Here is a 22,385-nt window from a genome sequence, read left to right on the forward strand (position 1 = left end):
GATGCACCCAAGGGGCCACAGGCTGTTAGCCGCAGCTGAGCGGGCCACCACTTCTGCCACCCCAGGAAATATTCAAAAGCAGGAGCTCCTGAGGACCTGGAATTGTATTTCTTAGTTTCTTCATCCTTACAAGGAAATCACCACGATTTTTCAATTTGTGTCCATGACCATCTATTTTTAAAAAAAAGCAAATACCAGGGCCCAGCTATGGGGAGGCGTGTACTTTTATTCTGGTAATTCGTAAGCGAAATATCATTAGAACCAAGTTTCCCTTTCCTTTGCTCCATTCCTGTTTGATCCATACAGGCTGAGTTGATATCAATATAAACCGACTGTTTCAAGCTCATGCCCCCAAATTACACCTTCATTCTTGTGTCCCTCTTCATGGGACTGGGGAGGGTACTGAACATAGGCAAGTTGAGGAGGTACCTAGGTTGTTGACAACTAATGAAGTAGATTCTTTCTTAGAAACATCACCCAGTGACGGCTCCAACGAGCACTTGTTAAGTGACAATTAAAGTGAAGAAAACAGTGAGACTGCAGTAGATGTTAAGAGGTTGATGCTGCCCACATCCGTTTCCATACCACTTTCTCACCTCCAAAAACATTTACTGTCATAGAATAATGCTCAAAAAGGACTCAGAGCCCAACAAGGGACTTTCTTCCTCTGGTCCTTCAGACTCAGAGTGTTCCTCTGGCCCATCTAGAGAACCAGTAATGATTTGTCTGGCCCAGCGTCACACACACCAAATTGTTGACTGGTCTCCTGGTGAGTTGGAAGTAGGTTAGTGAAGGAAGAAAGTGACGCAGGTGTTTATGGGGTCACAGACGTGCCCGTTACAGATCATCAGGTAGTGAGATCAGAACACCTTGGAAGCTTTCAACGCCATTTTCTAACCCAAACAGCCACCTCCCGCCCTGTCATCCCTCCTCTCCTCACCCCTCTCCGCCCCCCCAAAAAAACCTTTCAGGGAATAAATTTAAAATAAGAGGTGTGGTTATTGTGGGATAATTAGAGCCCTTAGAAGAGGAGACACTGTTTGGCGAATCCCCACGTGTGCCTGTGTCACCGCTTCATGACTCTGCCCCCTTCTAAGCATCCAAGCTTGTGTGACGCAGGGCGGTGACCGCAGGCTCCGCCGTCCTGAGTGTGTGTGGTCGAGACAGGCAGTTTTCTCTGTTTGCAGGTATTTTATTTATTTCCTAAACTACAAAGCCACTGTGCTTACACCGTCTCATTGATCTGTGGAGAGTATTTTGTGGATGCATTAAAGGCAGATTCTTGGCGTCCTCTATTAATGTTGTCTCGTTGTAGCTTTTTAAAAATCTTGCAGTCCAGGAAAAGTGGGGAGGGGGTTAGTAGGAGGAAATTGAGGCACTGGGTTCCTAGAAAGCGTGGTCCTTTCAGGGGCAGACATATCCGAGACAGGACCTGCCAGTGCACCGATAAAAGAACGGAGGGAAAGACCACCTTCGCGTAGGGAGGATGACAGAGGCGTGGTCCGTGTCAGAGGTTGATCGTCCCCAACGACCACCTTTCTACTTTTCTCGGTGGATCTGGAATCTGCAAAAAGAGGAAGAGCCAGGACTTCCCTGGCGGTCCAGCAGTTAGGACTCCGCGCCTCCCTGCAGGGGGCGCGGGTTCAATCCCTGGTCGGGGAGCTAAGATCCCGCAAGGCACGCGGCTACACAACAAAGGGGGAAGAGCCACGTTCCCTACATTCAGCAGTCAGCCTCCCCGCAAACTGCCGGCCATCCCACCTCGTGCAAAGAATGAGAAGGAAGCCGGTATTTCCTCCATGTCCCTGATCACAGTTCGAGGAGAGGGAGGATGAGGTCTCTGCCTCTCCAGGGGCCAGGCCAGCGTGGAGCCTCGCGGACCTCAGAGGGGCCTCTGGTTCCTTCTGTGGGGAACGAAGGGCATCTCTGCTCCTGTGCCGGTGACGAGGCAGCAGCTGGCTTGGCCACTTCTGTTTGTAATGGCATCCCCACCCTTCCTCCAGTGTTAAAGAAACAGTTAATGAGAGCCCTTCACCCCGCTCCGGGCTCACCTGGCCGTGGGGGGCCCTCTGGGCGGCCACAGCATCGGCGGGTGGATGCCCTCCCTCCAGCTCATGGAGGCCTGTGCGGGGCCTCGTCCTGGGAGCGGCCAGACACGGAGTCCGGTGCACCTGCCGCGGCCGCGGTGGACTTTCCACCCCTTCCTTCACTCAGCAAGTCCCTGTGTGGCGCCTACGATGTGTCAGTCCCTCTCGTAGGTTCTAGGAAATAAGACCAGTGAACTCCTGCCCTGTAACCAGGGGGACTTCTTTGTATGCAAGATAGAACCAGAACTTTTTACTCTTCCAGTTTTTTACCCCTGTTCCTACCTCCCAGCATCTGTTCCCCTGTCTTATCACAAACCCAACCTCACCTCCTCTTAGCCTCTCACCTTCTCGCACCCCAAACTAAATTCTGCACCCAGCCTGGAGGGAATCTGGTGATGCTACGTGCAGACACCCCTGAGATCAGTGGGTCCCAATCTTTAATGAGCAGAAGACGCAGCAAGAGGGTGTGTTAATTCACAGTCCTGAGCCGCACAACCGGCAGGTCTCAGGGAACGTCCAGGTGACCGCGATGCAGGAGACCCTTGGCTATACCTTCTTCCCATCCAGTGTGTGTGCTTCCTGCGCCGTCTAAGGGCATCGTGGTCCCTGCCTCCAGAGACAGGATGGTTCTGGCGCAGTGGCCCGCGGAACAGCCAGCAGCCCTGGGCCGCAGGTCAGAGGGAGTATCCACCATGCAAGGCTGGCCTTTCCCCTGGTGATCGTTTCCGCCACGATCCGGCCATTTGGGATTTGAGTTGCTGCCTCTCTGCTCAGAAGAGAAGGTAGAAGCCTGTGATGTCTGCAGCTCGATGGGGTTGTGTTTGTGTGGGTCCCTTTGGTCTGCAGCCTCCAAACAGACCTGGGGTCTCAGGCCCTTCAGTGATGCTGTGGGAAAAGGGGCTGGTCCCCTTCACCGAGGGTCGAGTCCTGCCTTCTCGGAGTCCTCGTTTGCCCCGCCGGGAGATGCTGCCGGTGTGTGTTCAGTCCTGGGGGAAGAGTAAGAGCTTTGCAGACCTTGGTTTATTGGACTCGGAGGCCCCCAAGCCTAGCCGCGGGCTCTGCCGAAACCCCCGATACGCGACTGTGCGGCAGCCTCTGCTTTCCTGTTCCCACAAACGGGGAGGCTGGGCCCGCCGTGCAGGCCAGTTCTTGCCCACCCTGACTCTGCCCCTCTTGGCCGCCACCGACTGGCCCCCACTTGGTCTCTGGAGCTACAACGCCTCTCTCTGTATCAAGACCTCACACTGTTTCTTCCCTTAGCCTTCTCCTCTCTAGGCTAAGTTTTACCTTTCTGTCACCGGTCTGTCTCTCAGCTTGGCTTTTAGGCCAGCTCACCCTCTTCTGGACCCTCTCAAAGCTGTACCCCCAGATGGAGTCTCCTGAGGACCAGCCTGAGGATAAAGGCTGGAGAACCGGTCATTAGCTGTGCAGTCGCCTCCCCAGGGGAGATGATGTTGAATCTTCAGGTATTGCAAACTGATGTGAAAAGAATGTAATCCCTCCTTGTGAGAACAGAATCCTCCTAGAGGCCACTGACTCCCCTTGGCTCCCAGCCCCTTCCATCTTCAGAGCTGCTATGTCTTTGTGCTGCTGTCTCTCTGATTCTCCTTCCAGCCCCCGATAAGAACCCTTGTGTTTACATGGGGCCCATGCAGATAATCCAGGAACATCTCCCCATCTCAAGGTCAGCCGAATCACAACTTTTAATTCCTCTGGGTCATGTAACCTGACATGTTCACAGGTTCCTGAAATTACGACATGGACCTCTTTAGGGCGACAGTAAATTCTGCCTACCTTAGAGAACAAGAGTAGTGATTCTTACCTCCCGCTCTAAACACTGCCCTGGAGACCTAAATAAACTTAGTTTACCTACCCAGTCATGCAGAAGTTAGAACAAAAAGAGAAGAGAGAGCGGGAAGGCCTTTCTCAGGCACCCGTTGGTGTCTCGTATTTCAATTCAGGGGCCCCGACTCTGGCCCGGAGGACATCAGGGCCTCCTGAGTCTGTGCGGGCAGATGAGTCACCCTTGTCCCCAGAAGGGAAATCAAGGCCGCTGGGGGCTGCGAGAAGCAGAGACCAGGGGACTGTTTCCTGGGAAGTGAAGCAAAGGTCCTTTCTCTCTGGAAAGCTGAGAATAAGCTTTTATCTCTGGCACAAATAAACGTAAAAAGAAAACAAATGGAACATCTTTTTTAAATTCAGGTACGATTAGGCTTGCTTGTTATACTGGTTTAAGAAAGTTTTCCAAACAGCCCTTCTCGCACAGCTGTGTGTGTCTTGCTGTTTGGCCCCCCGATTGGCCACACAGCTGGAGAGCGTCCCGTCCTGTACCTCCGTACCGTGTGCACCACGCACACCCCTCTGCTGCCTCCTCCTCTTCCCCAGCCAGTGCGTGCGTTTCCTGGGCGGACCAACCGGAAATGAGAGAGTATGTGTAAAGGACTTATTGATGTAAGAGAAACAAATCCTTGGGCTGAGGGTATGAGTGAGTCTAGTTCTCAGCTCTGTGCTGAACAGAAGTTCTTCTGGGGGCTCTTCTAGCACTGCTTCCTCCTTCCCTTCCTTCCTTCTCCTTCCTTCCTTCCTGCCTTCTCTCTCTCCCCTTCTCCCTCTCCCTCCCCCCTCCCCCTCTCTGCCCCCTCTATCTCCCAGCATAGCAAGGGACCAAATGACCTGGGCCCTCCATCTGTGACCTGCAGTTTTGACCTGAGTCAAGAAGCTCTTCTAGACACGTCATTCAGCAAGGCACCCCCTGGCTCTGAGAAGAAAGCACCCATCTTATCACTTAGATTAGGATGGGTATTTGGGGATCCCTGAGCTTGGAGTCTTTCCATCAATGAACTGACCTGGTCACATGAACAAAGTGATTCCGTAACAGGCAGAGATGTACTTCCTCACTGCCAGTCTCCCCCTGCCCCGGCCCCCCTCCCTCTCCAGCACCCCAGTCTCCCCATCCTGCAGTTTGTTTGTTTATGACTGCATTGGGTCTTTGTTGCTGTGCACGGGCTTTCTCTAGTTGCGGCGAGCGGGGGCTACTCTTCATTGTGGTGCGCGGGCTTCTCCTGCTGCAGAGCACAGGCTCTAGGCGCACGGGCTTCAGTAGTTGTAGCTCGCGGGCTTAGTTGCTCCGCGGCATGTGGGATCTTCCTGGACCAGGGCTCGAACCCGTGTCCCCTGCACTGGCAGGCGGATTCTTAACCACTGCGCCACCAGGGAAGCCCCTCCTCCTGCAGTTTTTTCATCCAAAGGCACAGAACTGCATTTCCATGTGAGGTCATAGACACGTGGCTCTGGTGTGTTGCTTGGCCATTGCACTTCCTGGCTGGCTAGCTGCTCAGAACCTCTTCGGGCTGCTCGGTGGTCTTGAGCTGGTGGTACAGCAGGCGTGAAACATGACGTGTGACAGCGTCTGTCCTCGCTGCCCGGGAGCTGAGGTGGCTCTGCTCCCCACCCGCCTTCCTCTCGGCTTGGTTGTGCGGCTTCTCCTTTGCGTGGGGCAGCCTCCGACTGAAGGAGGTGCTGTGGGCAAAGCTGAGCCAACATTTATTTACCAGTGTTCCTTTGGCGTCTTGTAAACAGTTTAACTGAGAAAGCGAAGGATACAGTTCTCCGTGGAGACGGAAGGGAATTTTGGGTGGGCAGAATGCAGTTACCCAAGGCAGCGTCCTGCCGGTCTGCCAGCACAGAAATAGGAAGATATGCGTGTTGCTGGTATTTAATGTGTCTCTGTCTTTTGTGTCTAGGGGCTTTTCTCTATCGTGTGTCTCTTGAATATTTGGTTTTGAGGCATTTGATTGAGATTGGCCGTATGACAAATTTGAGTTTTCCTTTTGCTTTAAACAGATTGTTTGCTAGAACTCAGAAGGTTCTTAAAGGCAGCTAGATACACAGTCGAGATATCTTTTCCAATTTAGACTCAAACCAGGCTGAATTTTCATTGTATTGTCCAAAGCACTGGAGCACGTGGAGTCTTCTCATTTTAAGGCAAGTTACTTAGTTCAGTTAATCTCATGTTCGATTCCTCTCCCTCCTATTTTTCACCCTCTCCCCATCAGTCTACTGGGACCATCCAAGAACAGCACAACAAGAGGTCAGAAAACTACAGTGCACTCTAGCCACTCTTCCTGGGTTTTAAATAAATAGAAAAGCAAGATATAAAGAGACCTCTCACTTGCGTATTGTTTCTTTTTTTTGGGCGGGGGAGTATAGTTGATTTACAGTGTTGTTAGTTTCAGGTGTACAGCAAAGTGATTCAGTTATACATATACATGTATCCATTCTTTTTCAGATTCTTTTCTCATATAGGTTACTACAGAATATCGAGTAAAGTTGCCTGTGCTATGTAGTAGGTCCTTATCGATTAGCTATTTTATGTATAGTAGTGTGTATATGTTAATCCCAAACTCCTAATTTATCTCCCCTGCCTCACTATCCCCTTTGGTAACCATAAGTTTGTTTTCTATGTCTGTGAGTCTGTTTCTGTTTTGTAAATAAGTTCATTTGTATCATTTTTTTAGATTCCACATATAAGTGATATCATATGATATTTGTCTTTCTCTGTGTAACTTACTTCACTTAGTAGGATAATCTCTAGGTCCACCCATGTTGCTGCAAATGGCATCATTTTGTTCTTTTTTATGGCTGAGTAATATTCCGTTATATCTATATACCGCCTCTTCTTTATCTGTTCATCTGTTGATGGACATTTAGGTTGCTTTCATGTCTTGGTTGTTGTGAACAGTGCTGCAAAGCACTCAGTCTTAACTGTAGGCCCACTTTGCCTCCAGTTTTCTGTTTTGAAAAGAGAACAATGAAATTGTGCCAGTGTGTTGCTTACAGCCGTAGCCTCATTTTTCAGCACCTGCCGGGCCAAGCTAATACACTTTATCTGTTCTTCCTCAGGATGCCCATGCTAACCTTCGTGATCCCTCTCCTGCCACCTCCGTTTAGATACAGGGCGACCCCCGCCAAGGGGTGGTGCAGAGGATTAGAGACTCATGAGGTCTGTGCAGTAAACGAGCCTGAAAAGTTCACGTTACAGAGACTGAGGCGATAAGGCCCCGTCGTAGGTGTCGGGTCTCCAGCAGCTATGAGGAATACCCCACATCAGCATGGTGACAGGTCACGTGAGGCTTCTAGGGACGTGGTGGCGTCCCTACTGATAAGCGACCTTCTCCAGATTAGTGACCTGAGGGCGCGGGTACCCACCCTTCTCCATCATTGCTGCGAATGGCACCCGGGTCTGGGGGCCTTTCTGATGATAACAGTAGCTTGTGTGTGTTTCTCAGATGAGTGCCAGAGAGCATCCTGACCCAGGTACTCAGTTTACTCCCCTCCATGCCTCCTCCCAGGTTGCTTCACGTTCATTTCCTGTGCTGTTGGAGGAATATGTCATCTCCTCATCCTGGTCCTTTCCATTCCTTTCCCTTTTCTTCGATCTGAATGAAGAGTCTGAGGGAGGTAAAGAAAAACAGAGCCCTGAATAAAATAAGGGTTTTCTGCCGGTCACCGCACACTGGCCCTGGAATTCTTTCATGAGCTACCAAAGACACAGATTTTTATGAAGGTGTATTAAGGTCCTTTGCAGTGCAAGCAGTTGACCCAGTTTTCTTTCTCTCTAAAATGATTGTCAAGTCTCTGCTGTCTCATTCTAGTCTAGCCAGTCGAGCTCTACGCTTGCTGTTTGCCTGGTATATACTTTTCCACCCTTTTACTTTCAACCTGTTTGTGGCTTTGAATCTAAAACGTGTCTCCTGTAGACAGTGTAGACAGATCTGGTTTCCTTTCATTCTTTGAACATATTTATAATGGCTGCTTTGATGTCTTTGTCTGCTGAGAACAGTGTCTGGGCCGTCTCAAACTGTCTCTGTTGCCTGCTTTCTTCCCTGTGTGGATCACACTTTCTCATTTCTTTGCACATCTCATAATTTGTGAACAACTAGACATTTTATTCTGGACACTGATCCTCCCTACTCTCCGCCACCAAACCCAGCTGCCTCTTGTTTGCTCATCTGCTTAGTGACTTAGCAAGTGGAGTTTATTCCCCTGCAGTATGCTTCTGATGGCACTCCTTAGAGAACACAGCCTCGGGCTGAGAGTGACATTCTTATATTTCCTTTTTTAAATAGCATAATTCTTCCAAATAGCTCTCTTTGAATGCCTTTCTGCGGATTGCCTGTTCAGTTTCTGGCTGGTCTGTTTCTATTGCTATCCCACCCAGCCTCCATTAATTTCTAGTTGTTTAATCTGTTATTTTTGACCCTGGGCATGAACGGCCACCACAGTCTGATTCTGTTAAAGTCAGGCCCCTCCATAGGGAAAGTCTTCAAGGCCATTCCTTGAAGCTTGCTGTGACCCCGGGAACACTCTTCCTATCTCTCTGTTTCTCTGGTTTTCTCTGTTAAACTTGTGGATGGCCTACCATTCTGTTCCTCTTAATGGCCCACCACCAAAATACCTATTGTTTTCCATGGTGCCTTAGGCTTGAACTTCCCCGCACTGTGTTCCAAATAAATTCATTCCTCTTAGGGAAAGTTATGGAGCTCTCTGTTCTTGTGACCTCTCTCTCTCTGTCTCTGTGGGCAGACCCTCTTTGCCACTGCCCTGGAGCTGAGGGCAGGGACAGCAACCTGCTTTGCTTCAAGCAACCCCTGGCCTACAAGAGGGGTGATGCAGCAGGGGAGTAGCACCTGCTCGTCTCAGCTGGCTTCTCTGGGCGTAGAACCTCCGCCCAGAAGCAAGATGGGATGAGGGTAATTGGGCCCAGTATTCTCCGAGTGCTGTGCCTGGGGTTGAGCTTCCACCCTCTTGAGTACAGGCTGGTTCGAGGAAAGGACTCAACACTTCTTGACCTGCAGTAGAGTTTCTGCAAAACAGGGCCAGGGGAGAAGGATGGTTAGAAAGGCCAGTGGTCTATCCCTCCCTAGGAGAAACCATCGCTATAGTTTGGGAGCTGAAAAGAGCCCCCATCTTCTTGACCACAACCTCCTGGGGTAGAGCTTCCATTACGCTGAGCTTGGGGGAGAGGAGGACAGGGGATAGCACAACCTGCTGGTTGTGGCTCAAATGTCACAAACTCCTGCTCTTCCTACTGAGATTTAGTCAGTTTTCTTGAGAAAGAAATTTCTTGGGACTTCCCTGGTGGTCCGGTGGTTAAGAACCCACCTTCCAATGCAGAGGATGCGGGTTCGAGCCCTGGTCGGGGAATTAAGGTCCCACAGGCGCGGGGCAGCTAAGCCCGTACACGGCAACTACGGAGCCCGTGCACCACAACGAGAGAGAAGCCCACGCCGCAGTGAAAGATCCCGTGTGCCGCAACTAAGACCTGACGCAGCCAAATAAAAAGCAAGAAATTTCTTTTTCTTTCAAGGATCTTATAATACTTTAACTCAAAAAAGCTCCCCCCTGCAACCCATGGGTGGTGTATTCATGTTGTCGTGTGTTTTAGCTCTAACGTGGTTTGGTTTGGTTTGAATTTCTGTCCATTGCTATTTTCTATAGCATTTATTTAGGTATGCCCATATATTTACCACATCCTTATTATTCCTCCTCCTCTCATCTGGGATCACTTCTCCTTTAGTTTGAAGTATATCCAGTAGCACTTCAGTTAGTGAGGGTCTAATGGTGAAAAAGTCTCTTAGCTTTTGTGTGAAAAGTACTTCTTTATTTTGTCCTAGTTTATGAAATACATTTTTGCTGGATATTCTAGCTTGACGGTTAATTTATCTCAGCACCTTTTACTAACTTGCTTACATTATTACTGTTTAGATATCAGGTACTGAGATGTCTAATTGTGGTCTTTTGAGGTTTTTTTTTTTTCTTCTCTGGTTGTTTTTTAAATCTTCTTTGGTGTTCTGCATTTTTTGCTGTGGTGCATCTAATTATATATTTATTTTCATTTTTCCTGATTGAAATTCACTGGGACCTTTGAACATGTGGATGTGGGAGAGGATCTTGTATCAGTTCTGGAAAATTCTCAGTCATTAACTCTTTACATATTGCCTTTTCCCTGTTCTCCCTTTTCCATCAGGAACTTCAGCTAGACATATGTTAGACTAGCCCATGTCCCTTAATCTGTTATCATTTCTTTCTCAGTTATGTATAATCTCCTCAGGTCTGTCTTCCAGCTCACCAAATTCTTTCTGTGACTGTATCTAATATCCTGTTAAACCTGTATATCCATTGAATTTTATATTTTGATTATGTTTTTTCATTTCTAAGACTTTATTATTTAATAATTTTATCAGTATACTTGGTCATTTCTTATAATCTTTTTTTTTTTTTTTCATTTTCCCCCCTTTTTTTTTTTTTTGGTACGCGGGCCTCTCACTGTTGTGGCCTCTCCCATTGCGGAGCACAGGCTCCAGACGCGCAGGCTCAGCGGCCACGGCTCACGGGCCTAGCCGCTCCATGGCACGTGGGATCTTCCCGGACCGGGGCACAAACCCATGTCCCCTGCATCGGCAGGCGGACTTTCAACCACTGAGCCACCAGGGAAGCCCCCCACCCTTTTTAAATTGTGCAGACATGTTAAATGTACCTCCATTCTATTGTGTGCTAATAATTCCAATATCTGAAGTTCTGGTGGATCCAAATATGGTGTCTAACTCTGTCTCTGCTGCTTCTTACTCTTGGTACTTGTGATTTTTTTGTCTTGTGAGCTTAACTATCTTGGAACCTTATTTCTGAGAATTCTTTGCTGAAAATGGGCCTTTTCAAGGTTGACTTATAGTTGATTCTGCAGGGTGCTGGAAGACAGTACAAGCTAGGGACCACTTTAAATTGCTGGCTTGAGCAGTTTTGACCAGTCAGATAAAGTTGGTTTGAAAACTGATGTGAGGGCTGGTTGGTTATATATTATCAGAGGGAAATTCCCCTTGCCATACTCCGCACTAAATTTTGAGACAGGCAGTTTTCCTTACCGTTTCTGAAGTGAGAGTATATCTTGTTCACTGACTGTTTAGCCTTTTACAGTGTTCCAGACTTATTGGTGGGGAAGTCTCTTCTTAGATGCTTTACCTCAGGTGGGCCCTAGGCTTTCTTGTATTTCTTACGTACTGAGAAGCTTTGAGAACTGAAGCTCAAATTTATCTGGTCCACCTTAAGGGGAAAGCTACCTTCAATGCTCTACTTACTTCTCTGGGTGCCATCTTTCACTTACATCATTGATTTCTGAGTATTTCTTACTAAATGGTCAGTTATTGATGCAATTTTAAAATATTTTTAAAAACATCTTATTAAGCATTTTAGTTTTTTTCAGTGGGAGAGTCTCTCTAGTAACCTAGACCACCTAACTGCCAGAAACTGAAGTTCCCCCACACCGCTTTCCCACAGAAAAATACACTTCTGTTTGACGTCAGTCTACATGTGATAGCTCTTAACAGACTGTTGTGCCTGTGAGTAAGGGGTAAAAACTATCCCTAAGGCATGTTCTGATTCTAAGCCAGTAATAAAGGCCTCAAGAGTTTTCACACAATTTTAGGTGACACCAGGGAAGAACTTCTAGAATGGTAGTATGAGAATATCTGTGGACTTTTTGCCAGTGAAAGACCCATAACTGGTGAAAATTATTTAAAAAATCAACCACTTAAAGTCTCTAGAAATTGTCCTAAGCATATACACAAATGGAGAAACATTCTAGAAAATGTTCTGGCAAAGAATAAAGATAATGTTAACTTTGATTCTTTTAAGTTATGTGTGACTTAAAATTTTTATGGTAATACATAAAAGAATAGAAATATTAAATATTACCTCCAAAAAAAGATATTACCTCCAAATATTAAATATTACCTCCAGTAATAGAGGGGGAAAATGGAATGTGGAAAAAACCAACAAGTAATCCTAAAAGGTAGGCAAGAAAGAAGACAAAAAATGTAATATAGGCAGGACGTATACCACAAAATTTAAATAGTTCCGCTGAAAGACTATCAAATTATTAGGCTGTATTCTGTTTTTGAAAACCTGTTTATATACTGATTATAAGAAATAGAGCTAAAATATAAACAGACAAAAATAAAAAGATGGCAGAAGATATACCATGCAAATAACAAAAGAAGGGCTGGTGCTTTTTTTTAACATCATATAAAACAGATGTCAAGGTAAAACTAGAAATGAAGAGGTCACCACAAAAAGTTTATTTCAACAGAAGATACAATGATCTACAAACATCTGTGGAAGTTGTAAAGTAGCTTCAAGAGGTATTCCCCCAAATTTACATATTTGCATGGAGTAATTGGCATCACCATAGTGGAGGATTTTCACGTGCTTCCCTCAGTAACGGACAGATCAAGCAGACAAAGAAATGGGACTTAAATGTAAATGCTCCTGATTTTTAAAATTTATTAAGAAGAAATTATGAGTAATCTTATACCAATATAAATTCAAAAACTTCAGTGAAACATACAAATTCCTAGAAAGCTATAACCTTAATAAAACTGATTCAAGAGGAAAGAGAAAAGTGGTTTGGGGTTTTAAAAGAAAATGTCCTCAATTTTCAGAGTTACATACTGAAGTATGTAGGGGTAAGATGGAAGTAGGAAGTAGAGTGGTTCTCAAATATTCTAGAATCTGGATATGAGTTTGAAGGAATTTGTCACTATCGTCTCCTTTTGTGTGTACTTGAAAAGTTTCATAACACAAAAGGACTATAGAAACATTGACTTGATTATGTATAATTTTACTTTTAAAAGAGAAAGAAAATACGTACACATCATGAGGAGTCAGAAGCTAATGCCATATACATGGGCAGAAATGTGGCAAGGTGGGGAATTCATTTTTCAGGCATTTGATCTATAGGCTCACCCAGAAGGAATCCCAAGCAAGGTGCATTGCAAGCAATACTGTGTGGTTTCTGAAGGCACAGCAGGAATGAGCTCCATCTGGGCAGGAACATTCCAGCAGGATGGACTGAAGTTCCCGGCCATCCTAGAAGGAAGGAAGTTCACATGCTCACAATGATTCCACAGCTAGAAGTGGCTCAAGCGCCACTTTTATCAGTGGTCAGAGTTTCGCTTAGCTTTTACGTCTATCACTGGGATAAAGTGAGATAATACATGTGAAAAAAGTCAGCAGACTATCAAGCTATACAAATGTAAGATAACCTGAAATGTTATTTACATTGTAAGTGTAAAAGGGATTAGGGAGGACGGCAACTTTGGAGAACATTTTAGTATTTCCTCAAAATGGTAAACATAGATTTATCATATGACCCAGCAGTCCCACTCCTAAGTATGTCCTCAAGAGAACTGAAGACATATGTCTGCCCAGAAGCTTGTGTGCAGATGTTCACAGCAGCATTATCCATAATAGCCCCAAAGTGGAAACAATCAAAATGTCCACAACTGATGAATGAATAAACAAAGTGGAGTGTTTCCACAGAATGGAATATTATTCAGCAATAAAAAGGGATAAAGTACTGACACGTGCTACAGCGTGGATGAACCTTGAACACATTTTGCTGAGTGAAAGAAGCCAGGTGCAAAAGATGACATATTTTATGATTCCATTTATATGACATATCCAGACTAAGCAAATCCACAGAGACGGAAAGTAGGTCAGTGGTTGGCAGTGTCGAGGGAGAGGAGAGAAGGTAGAATGAGTGCTAACGAGTATGGGTTTCTTTAGAGGGTCATAAAAATGTTATAACCTTAGTGGTGCTGGTTGTACAACTCTGTGACTATACTGAAATCAGTAGATTGTATACTTTCAAGGAGTCAATTTTATAACATGAATTATATCCCAATAAAGCGGTTATTTAAAGGGGGAGGGGGGGAGGGGAAGGAGAGTTGGGACCAAAATGGTTTTATCTCCTATCACTCTCCGCTACTATAAGCACCACTACCTGGGTCCTGAAGTCGTCTGTCAAACCCAGGAATTTTTTTTTTTTTTGAGCTTCATTGAGAAAATGCCAAGTCTGAAGCATAAGCAATATGAAAGCCAAGAACCGCCATTTTACTCCTCCTTCCCTCCCCCTTTTTTTGTGCGGGTCATTTGTTCAGAGGCTTCCAAGGTGCAGCTGGTGAAAGACCCACCACCCAGGAGGACGGGCTTCCTATCGTGGACTGTCCCCTACTAACCAGCAATGCACATGTTCGCTGGCTGGCACAACAGATCTGTGATGCTTTTTTTCCACCAGATCTCATTGTCACAGTTGCCACAAGGACAACCCCATGTCTTTCACACCAAAACCTAAGCGCAACTCCCAGACTGCCCGTGGTTGAAGGCTCCCCGGCTGTGTCTGCTGTGATGGGGACAGACTACTTCCTGGGCCATCTGGCTTTCACTCATCCTGTGCTTTCTCTCCCGGGTTCCCTGTCTGTCTTTTGTTTTGCAGTGGCTGCTTCAACCCCCAACTCCACTGCTGGTGCGGCCATGAATTCTCTGACCTCTCTCGGGACTCTGCAAGGACTGGCAGGGGCCACTGTTGGACTGAACAACATTAATGCACTAGCAGGTACCATCGCAGTGAGCATCTGCTGCTCTGGTGGACAGCCTCCCCCCAGATTCCCCACAGTGGTCAGCCAGAGACGACCTAAAAGGTTACGTCACGGGGAGAGCTAAAGCTTGGGATGGAGGAGCAGAAGCACGTGTTTTGACAGGCGTACGCTGCCTACCCCTGTTTTGTCTCCAGAAATACCCCACCCGAAGTCTTTTGTAATGTGTAGACTGTGTATTTAGCCATAGGTCTCTGTGGTTGACAGGTATCTGCAGGTTTCGAGGGCTTTGGTTTGATTCTAGTTTGGTTCCCTTCATCTGAGGGGAGGAAGTGTGTTATAAAAGAAAAATCAATGGGCTAGAAATCAGGATGCATGGGGCCAGCTCCCAGTCACCTGCAGGAATCTGAGGCCAATCACTGCCCACAACTGGACTTCAGGGTCCCATCTGAAAATTGAAAGTTCTGGATCAGATGATCTTAAGGGTCCCCTCCAGCTCTAAAACCCAAAGGTTCATGGCGATTATACAGGAGGAGAAATGAGGCCTTGGGAAGCAGAACAAGGCTGAGTGGCGAGGAGCCGCCCCCGGAGTCAGGGGTCACCCTACAGCAGTGCATCTCCTAAGGGCCCCGTTCCAGCTAACGCAGGTTGAAGCAGAATGAGGCAAATTGCTTACAGAATTACTTAGCTCTGAAACATACAGACCCACCAAAGCACTCTAAGTCGTTTACACAGCCTGCCCGTTTCCGGCATTCTAGATCTATGGGGAGAAGAGTGCCCGGCCAGAGGCCGAGTCATATCTGAGGCTCGAGCTTAGCCTTGGCCCCTCCAATTGGGGAAGGTCCTCGGTCCACAGAAGGGACACCTCAGTTGCCTTTCCCTCAGCTTGGGCCCGCACCCCTACCCCGTGCCTGAGAATAGCCACGTCCAGAAGGACCATGACAGCCTGACTCGGGGACCTAATTACCTACTGGGCAACCCAGCCTCTGCCCATTTTAAGCATTAAGAAAAGGGTCCTTGACAAGTTGCCTTATTTTAAACCATGATTGACTAAGTGTACAGTTTTTAAAGGGTGATCAAGCAGTAGTGTTTTTAAAAGCAAAAAAACAACACCCCAATAATTCTATATCTTCAAATCCCAAAAGAATACCTTGCAATTTGTTTGGTAAAGAAGCACCTAGAACTCATCCAAATGAAGACTAACTTTTATAATCCAGATAAGAGGATAAGTCGTACATTTAGAGGTAGGAAATGTGTTGAGGTTTTATTAAATCCTTTTATTCCTACGTTTTGGGGAAAGCAGTCATAACCTTGGACTGAGTTTTATCTGACCAAAGGCCAAAAAGAGCAGACAAGAAAAAGATTTCTTTCCTTCCCGACCAGATAGCTGTTGATTAGCAAGCACGTGTTGAATGAAGTGGTGGCCGCGTGACAGCAGAATGTTTTACTCCAGTGAAGCTGCCTCCAGCTGCCCTCCTGCCAGCAGCCCTCATGGCCCTGCCTCCTGTTTCTGACCTTGTTCTGCAGACGCTCCAACTCACTTGTCCTTCCCCTCGGTTGCAGACGTGTGTTTGCACACATCCCTTCATGCTGCTTCTCTTGCCCCAGGACCTAGTTCCCCTAAAACAAGGAATTTGATTTGATCGCCTGCCTGTCCTTGGTCTGCACAGTAACAGGCCAGTGGGAATGGCTGTCCTCCTCAGCACGTGCTCATGACTGCTGTGTGTTGTCTGTGTGGTCCCGCCTCTCTCCATCCTGTTCTGTTGTCCTTTGCGGGGATTTTCCCATCGTTATCATGAGCGACTGGAGAGGGACTGTGTTGAATGGCAGAGAGACCACGAGTAGTTCCTGTGTGGGACCTGTGTTATTCCAGTTTTGCTCCTGGCAAGAAAAACAGCCTTAAATTGTTTTGTTTTTTAAATTCTTTGCCATTGGGTTAATGTAAGTACATATAGGTCATGGGAAATTAAGACTGTTTCTAGTTTCAAATAACCCCTACTAGACAGTATGAACCAGAAAAATGTTTAATCAAACCAAAAGTCATGCACAAAGTAAAATACATCCCTTCTGATTGGGTAAATTACTATCAGAGCTACTTAACAATCGGCACCGGCTTGGAGCTAAGATTTGCTTTCTCAAATACCAGGAGAAAACCTTCTAATATAGAGTGTCCTCTTTCAAACCGTTCTTCCTTAACAGACGTGATGATGCTACCTGTCCTACTGGATAAGAAGGTAGTCAACAAACGGTTACCTGGACAGAGGCAGCTTGACAAATAGTTGGCCACAGCTTCCATATCATCACTGTTTCCTCCCCCACTCCACCCAGGAGCCATTACTTGCTACCGAAAGGAGAGTTTTCTGGTTTTCTGAGTAAAGCCACCTCTTTTCCATGGACGAAGGAGCCATGGAGAAAAGTAGGTAGATGGAATCTAGTTAATTCCCAAACTCATCCTGGGAGAATCTGACTGCCTTCCCTGCCAGAGGGCCTCTCAGCTCCCCACAAGGTAAAGCTTCGGATGGTAGACAAGTAGCTGAACCAGACTGTTTGAGCTTCATACCCTTGTTCTTCCTTATACGCTCATAGAAGGAGGGACTAAAAAAAGGACAGCGCTCTAAAGCTTAAAAGCGGAAAACAGCAAGATCAGAAGGAAGGAATGTGGGCAATTCACTAACAGAGCTTTCCCTTCTGGATTAGTTGAGGGTTCTCCAGGCAGGTTTCATACACTAATAGCTGAACGAAGACGAAGAAAATATTTTTTGCAGTTATATCCACCCAGGAATCTGTATCTGATTTTGTGCTTAAATGTATGTCAAGTGACATCCTTATTTTTCCTTTTTTAAATGAGCTAATTCTTCCAAATGGTTTACCATATAGTGTTTAAAGTTATGATTATCTGCATATCACCAGCCACAAATGCCTGGTGAGTAATGTTTACGGAAATACTTTATGTAAAGGAGAGAAAAGATGCGATGCTTTGGGCATAGTGTTGCGGTGGCTTGTCACCCTTGGTATGCCTTGTGAAATTAGTTTTAATCTGTAGTATTGGAATATATAAAGATACATGTAGTTAGGTACATACACAAGCACATACAACATCACATACACTTGTGACCATATTATTAACACAGGCATGAGCACAAGTGCCACTAATTGTATATATTCATATTCATCTACCCTGATTTTATACATTTCTTAGACCTAAGTCCTCATTATCAGCTTGCAGCTTAGAAGAATATATCCCATTTATACCAAAGAAAATTTATCCCAGCAAATACATACAAATCTATGAGAATATATTAATACATTCCTCACTTTTGCCCTTTCTTTATTGGGTATAAAGCCTGGCCGAGGGGTGTGCAGATAACTGTAGTTGGCTCGTGGCACTCCGCCTCCCACTCTTTTTTTCAGCATCATCTTCATGCTGGCCACGCCGGATGTACATGCTCATCTTTACGGGTGGGTCCTTCTAGGTCATTTTCACAGGTTTACTCCATAGTCTCACAGCTCCCCGGGACTCCATCAGGGAGGACCTGGGAGAGCGGTTCAGTTAAAGCACGCGGTAGTCTGGCTGCGCACTAACTTCACTGCTAGACTATTTGCAAAGACCTTTCCTCCCTCGTTGAGGTCTGCCAATCCATTTGGCCTTTTCAAAGAAAGCCCTGTTCTTTTAAGGGGAAGCATTTTATTCAAGTAACCTTCTTCAAACCTCTGTTTCGACTGTCCAAAGTGTTTAGATGGAATCAAGTACCAGCAGCTGAATTGACAAATGTTATCTTCAGTATAATGACTATTTAATACAGAATGACATTAGATCATTGATAGGAATAACTCTCAAAAGTTGAAAACTTCCTTTGATGGTTTTTAAGATTCTACCTGGTAGTCAATCACCTGTTCTACCTTGGCCGTGGTAAACACACACCTCAGAAAAAATTAGAATAGACTCCTTCATAATAAGAAACTTCAAGCAACGTCAGCAGGACCTCTGCTGGCCACCACCTTTTGAGCTTAGTTGGTATCGGCTAGAACTGCTTGAAATCACTTTCCTTTTCAGGAAGCTGGCTTTTCCACGTTCATGGCCCCCAGGTTTTCCTTGACACTCCAGCCCCACCCCAAACGTCACCCAAGGCCCATTTCTGTCCCCTCAGGCCCCCCAGGGAGAACACCAGACCTGAGGCTCCATGAGATCCCTCTATCCTATCTTGTTACGTGTAGTCCTTTTAATCTAAGAGATGAAGGTGTCAGAAGAACAGAAGCATGATGGAGTAAGTAGCTCACTGCCCCCTCCCCTCTGTCCTGCGGAAGGCAAGCAAAAACATGGATGGGAGTGTTGAGGTGATTCTGGTATTTGATTCCTCTGTATAATTTCCAAGCACCCTTCTCTTAGTTGTCCTCTATTCTCATTAGACTTACAATTTTTTTCAATTAACCACCTTTGCTATTTTAACATCCTTAATCAATAGCCCTAATTCTTTCAAGATTTTCATTAATGTTTTCACTAAGTTCTTCCCATAAACATATCTTTAAAAAAAAAAGTCTTCATCATAAAGGGAACTCAAGGCAATTATGATGTCACCTCTTCCATTTCCTGAGTTTATAGAAAAGTTCACACTCTATAAAGTATTACTTGTTTTGACTCATATTCAGGGAAAAAGTGACACAGTCAACAACCATAATAGAGCAAAAGGGCAGCCAGGAGACAAGGAAAAAAGTCAAAAAAGTGTGCTGGCCGTCATCCAGTTCACATGGGTTAATAGCCAAGATCCAGCTTTTCAGACATGGGGTCACTTCAGTTGACTGAAAAACATGGCATGGGGTGCTCTCATTGGCAGAAACCCCAGTTCCACTGGCACTGATTAATATTCAGGCGTGTGTGTCTGTGTGTGTGTGTCTGTGTGTGCGTCTGTTTGCTGCTGAGAACAGCCCCATCCCGTTTCTAGCCTTTCATACTGAACAAGCAGCTTCAGTTAGCTACACGGAGGGGAGGGAGCCACATTTTTCCTGCGCCTTTAATTCTTCATCGTCAGAGAGGCTCTCCCTAAGGTCCTCGTCCCTGACAGCATCCTTCAGCTGTTGAGGAAGCCGGTCAGCGGAACTGGTGATTCACTGGTTTATTGAGTACAGAGCTCGTGCTCTCTGCCATTTCCTCATCAGATAGCTTAAGGGAGAGCAGTTTCAATCCTGTCCTTCCCCCTCGAACCCTGGGGCCATCCCACGGCTCTTCAGAGAGCCCAGTAAGTGGCTTAAGTGTACAGATGTCGCAGGCCTCTGCCACTAGTGGTTTTTTACATGCTCTCAAGCTCTAAGCGGCAGAAGCCTTCTACTTCAGAAAGAGAACCCCAGCCCTTGCCAGCAGCGCACTGCTGGAGCTCAGATGCACTGGCTCTCTGTAGTGCCTTGGTGAATTCCGTCACTGGCCTAGGGAGTGAGGCTTACCATTGCTCAGGGGCTTGCGGTGGTTGTCTGTGTGTCTGCCGTTATTACAATTTGTCACTTCATAGTTTTGTCTGTAAGTTCTTGTTGGTGTAATTGGTGTGCTCGCTGCATGCACTTGCTGTCGTACTTGTGTCAAATGATTCTCTAACTTCCTTTGGAAAGCACTAATGAAAAGTGCTGTTTCTCTTCTCTATTGTTGGGTTTTTTGTAAAGTTGCTCAAATGCTCTCAGGTATGGCGGCTCTGAATGGAGGACTTGGCGCCACGGGCTTGACGAATGGCACGGCGGGCACCATGGACGCCCTCACCCAGGCCTACTCAGGGATCCAGCAGTACGCGGCCGCGGCGCTGCCCACGCTGTACAGCCAGAGCCTGCTGCAGCAGCAGAGCGCGGCCGGCAGCCAGAAGGAAGGTACGTGCCTGGGGCCCGGGCCGGAGGGCAGCGTTCGCCCCCAGAGCAGAGCTCCAAGGAACTTCCACCGAGCCACTGTCCTGAGAGAAAGCAGTTGTTTTATTTCTCCTACTCATGTTCGTTTAGTTTTTCGTAAAGAAATCTGACAGGCCCTTTCAGTCTTCTTTCCTGTCATACTTAGCTTTACTGTTCCTCTCCCTGTTCAGGTGGAGTCCTCACCCTCTGTGCGCCATACGCAATTACCTAGTGATTGCTGCCATTAAAAAATTGCGGGGAGCACCCTCTCCCGAATCAGCAGGGCCACCTCTCATTTCTCCCCTTCCATACAAACTCCTCGTTAGAGGAAGGGGTGGGTCGATGCAGCCCCCTGTGGGCTCGGCCCAGCTTTCCCGCAGTCCATGTCCCCCGTGATGGTGGAGCTCACCTCTTAGTCCGCGGTGGTTTCCAGGTTAATGAAAAAATCCACTCTTAGGTTTGACTCAGTCTCGGTTTAATCAGGGGTCTTCTGGGGGAAGCAAATAAGTGATTGATTGCCTTGCTTCTCTGCCGGTAAGGCAAAATAAACATCAGGAAGTGAATGCTAAGAATAAATGAAGGCTAATTATAAAGCAGTTAATGAGCTGGCCCGAGTAGGGAGGGCTTGTCTCTTTCTTTCCTCCTTTTGGCTCCTTCCTCCTTGATTGAAATTGCTTTTAAAGCAGAATCTGCACTGTGATATTTATTCTCTTTCTGACTTGTTTCGAACACAAGAAAAGAAGTTAGAAAAGGGAAGTACTTGCTGAAGATGTTTTTAAAATTTCTTTCCCTTCTCCTATATCCTCACCCCATAGTTCAAGACTGGTTTTTGTCTGAATATTTTGACTTTAAACATGGTGTCCTATAAGAAATAGAAGGGTTTTTCTTTTTAAGTTGGGAAAATAGTAAAAGGGACACAGCTTTAAAGATACTCATGCGTTTTGGGGTTTTTTTGGGTTTTTTTGTTTTGCGGTACTCGGGCCTCTCACTGTTGTGGCCTCTCCCGCTGTGAAGCACAGGCTCCGGACGCGCAGGCTCAGCGGCCATGGCTTACGGGCCCAGCCGCTCTGCAGCATGTGGGATCTTCCCGGAGCCCGTGTCCCCTGCATCGGCAGGCGGACTGCCAACCACTGTGCCACCAGGGAAGCCCTATCTTCCATTTTTAATGCTGTTACATATAAACAGAAAAATATCTTTCTTTAAAAAAACAAAAACATGGGCTTCCCTGGTGGCGTAGTGGTTGAGAGTCCGCCTGCCGATGCAGGGGACGTGGGTTCGTGCCCCGGTCCGGGAGGATCCCACATGCCACAGAGCGGCTGGGCCCGTGAGCCATGGCCGCTGAGCCTGCGCGTCCAGAGCCTGTGCTCTGCAACGGGAGAGGCCACAACAGTGAGAGGCCCGTGTACCACAAAACAAAAAAAGGAAGATAGTTGAAAATCTGAGTTTCATTCTTTCAACTTTCTCTTTCCTCTCAGCTGTGACTGTTATTGTTGATTTTTTTAAAACTTGCACAACTGTTCAGACAACTGCGTTTTCCCCAGGCGTGTGGAGATCCCATGTCATAAACACCTCGGCTTCCCAAAGGAAAGCCTGTATTGAGGTCCCTGTGTCTGAGGTCTGACTACCATGGTGACAAATGAGGGTGGTAGGAGGGATCCTGTCAGATAACCGTATCCTCAGGAGAGACCGTAAAAGCCAGTTCCCCCACGTGCGTCTTAGAGAGTGTTGGTCACTTCTCCCTCACCCAGCAGGGCCTCACAGCAAACCATATAACCCGGGTCACTGAGAAAACATCTGTCACCAGCAGACTCGAAAGTCAGTAGCTTAAGGAGAAAGTCCGGGCCCGGAAGTTGCTTCACACCAGCTCACTGCCCTAAATTTCTATCCCTTAAGTTTTAGGCGCTGCTTGTGCAATAATTAATCCTCTGGGATTAATGTAAAATAGTTCAAGATAAATACTGCCCGTTCCAGATCATCTACATTTAGGTGTGTGAGCTACCAGCAG

General features: G+C 46.6%; 1 protein-coding gene across 11 annotated transcripts in view; it reads left to right on the forward strand.

Moving 5' to 3' along the window:
• The window catches only part of CELF2 (CUGBP Elav-like family member 2), a 304,739-nt gene that overhangs the window by 270,140 nt on the left and 12,214 nt on the right, over positions 1 to 22,385 (forward strand). For 6 of the 11 annotated variants that reach the window (XM_027121594.1, XM_027121596.1, XM_027121601.1 and 3 more), the window contains 2 exons: positions 14,419 to 14,538; positions 20,168 to 20,365. In XM_027121594.1, coding sequence (XP_026977395.1) covers positions 14,419 to 14,538; positions 20,168 to 20,365 — 318 coding nt within the window. The remainder of the gene's footprint in view (positions 1 to 14,418; positions 14,539 to 20,167; positions 20,366 to 22,385) is intronic. The other 5 variants (XM_027121595.1, XM_027121598.1, XM_027121604.1 and 2 more) reach the window with 1 other exon arrangement.

The sequence above is a fragment of the Aethalodelphis obliquidens genome, unplaced genomic scaffold (assembly GCF_003676395.1).
Source record: "Aethalodelphis obliquidens isolate GAN/ISIS:26980383/991018 unplaced genomic scaffold, ASM367639v1 scaffold23, whole genome shotgun sequence".
NCBI classification, from domain to species: domain Eukaryota; kingdom Metazoa; phylum Chordata; class Mammalia; order Artiodactyla; family Delphinidae; genus Aethalodelphis; species Aethalodelphis obliquidens.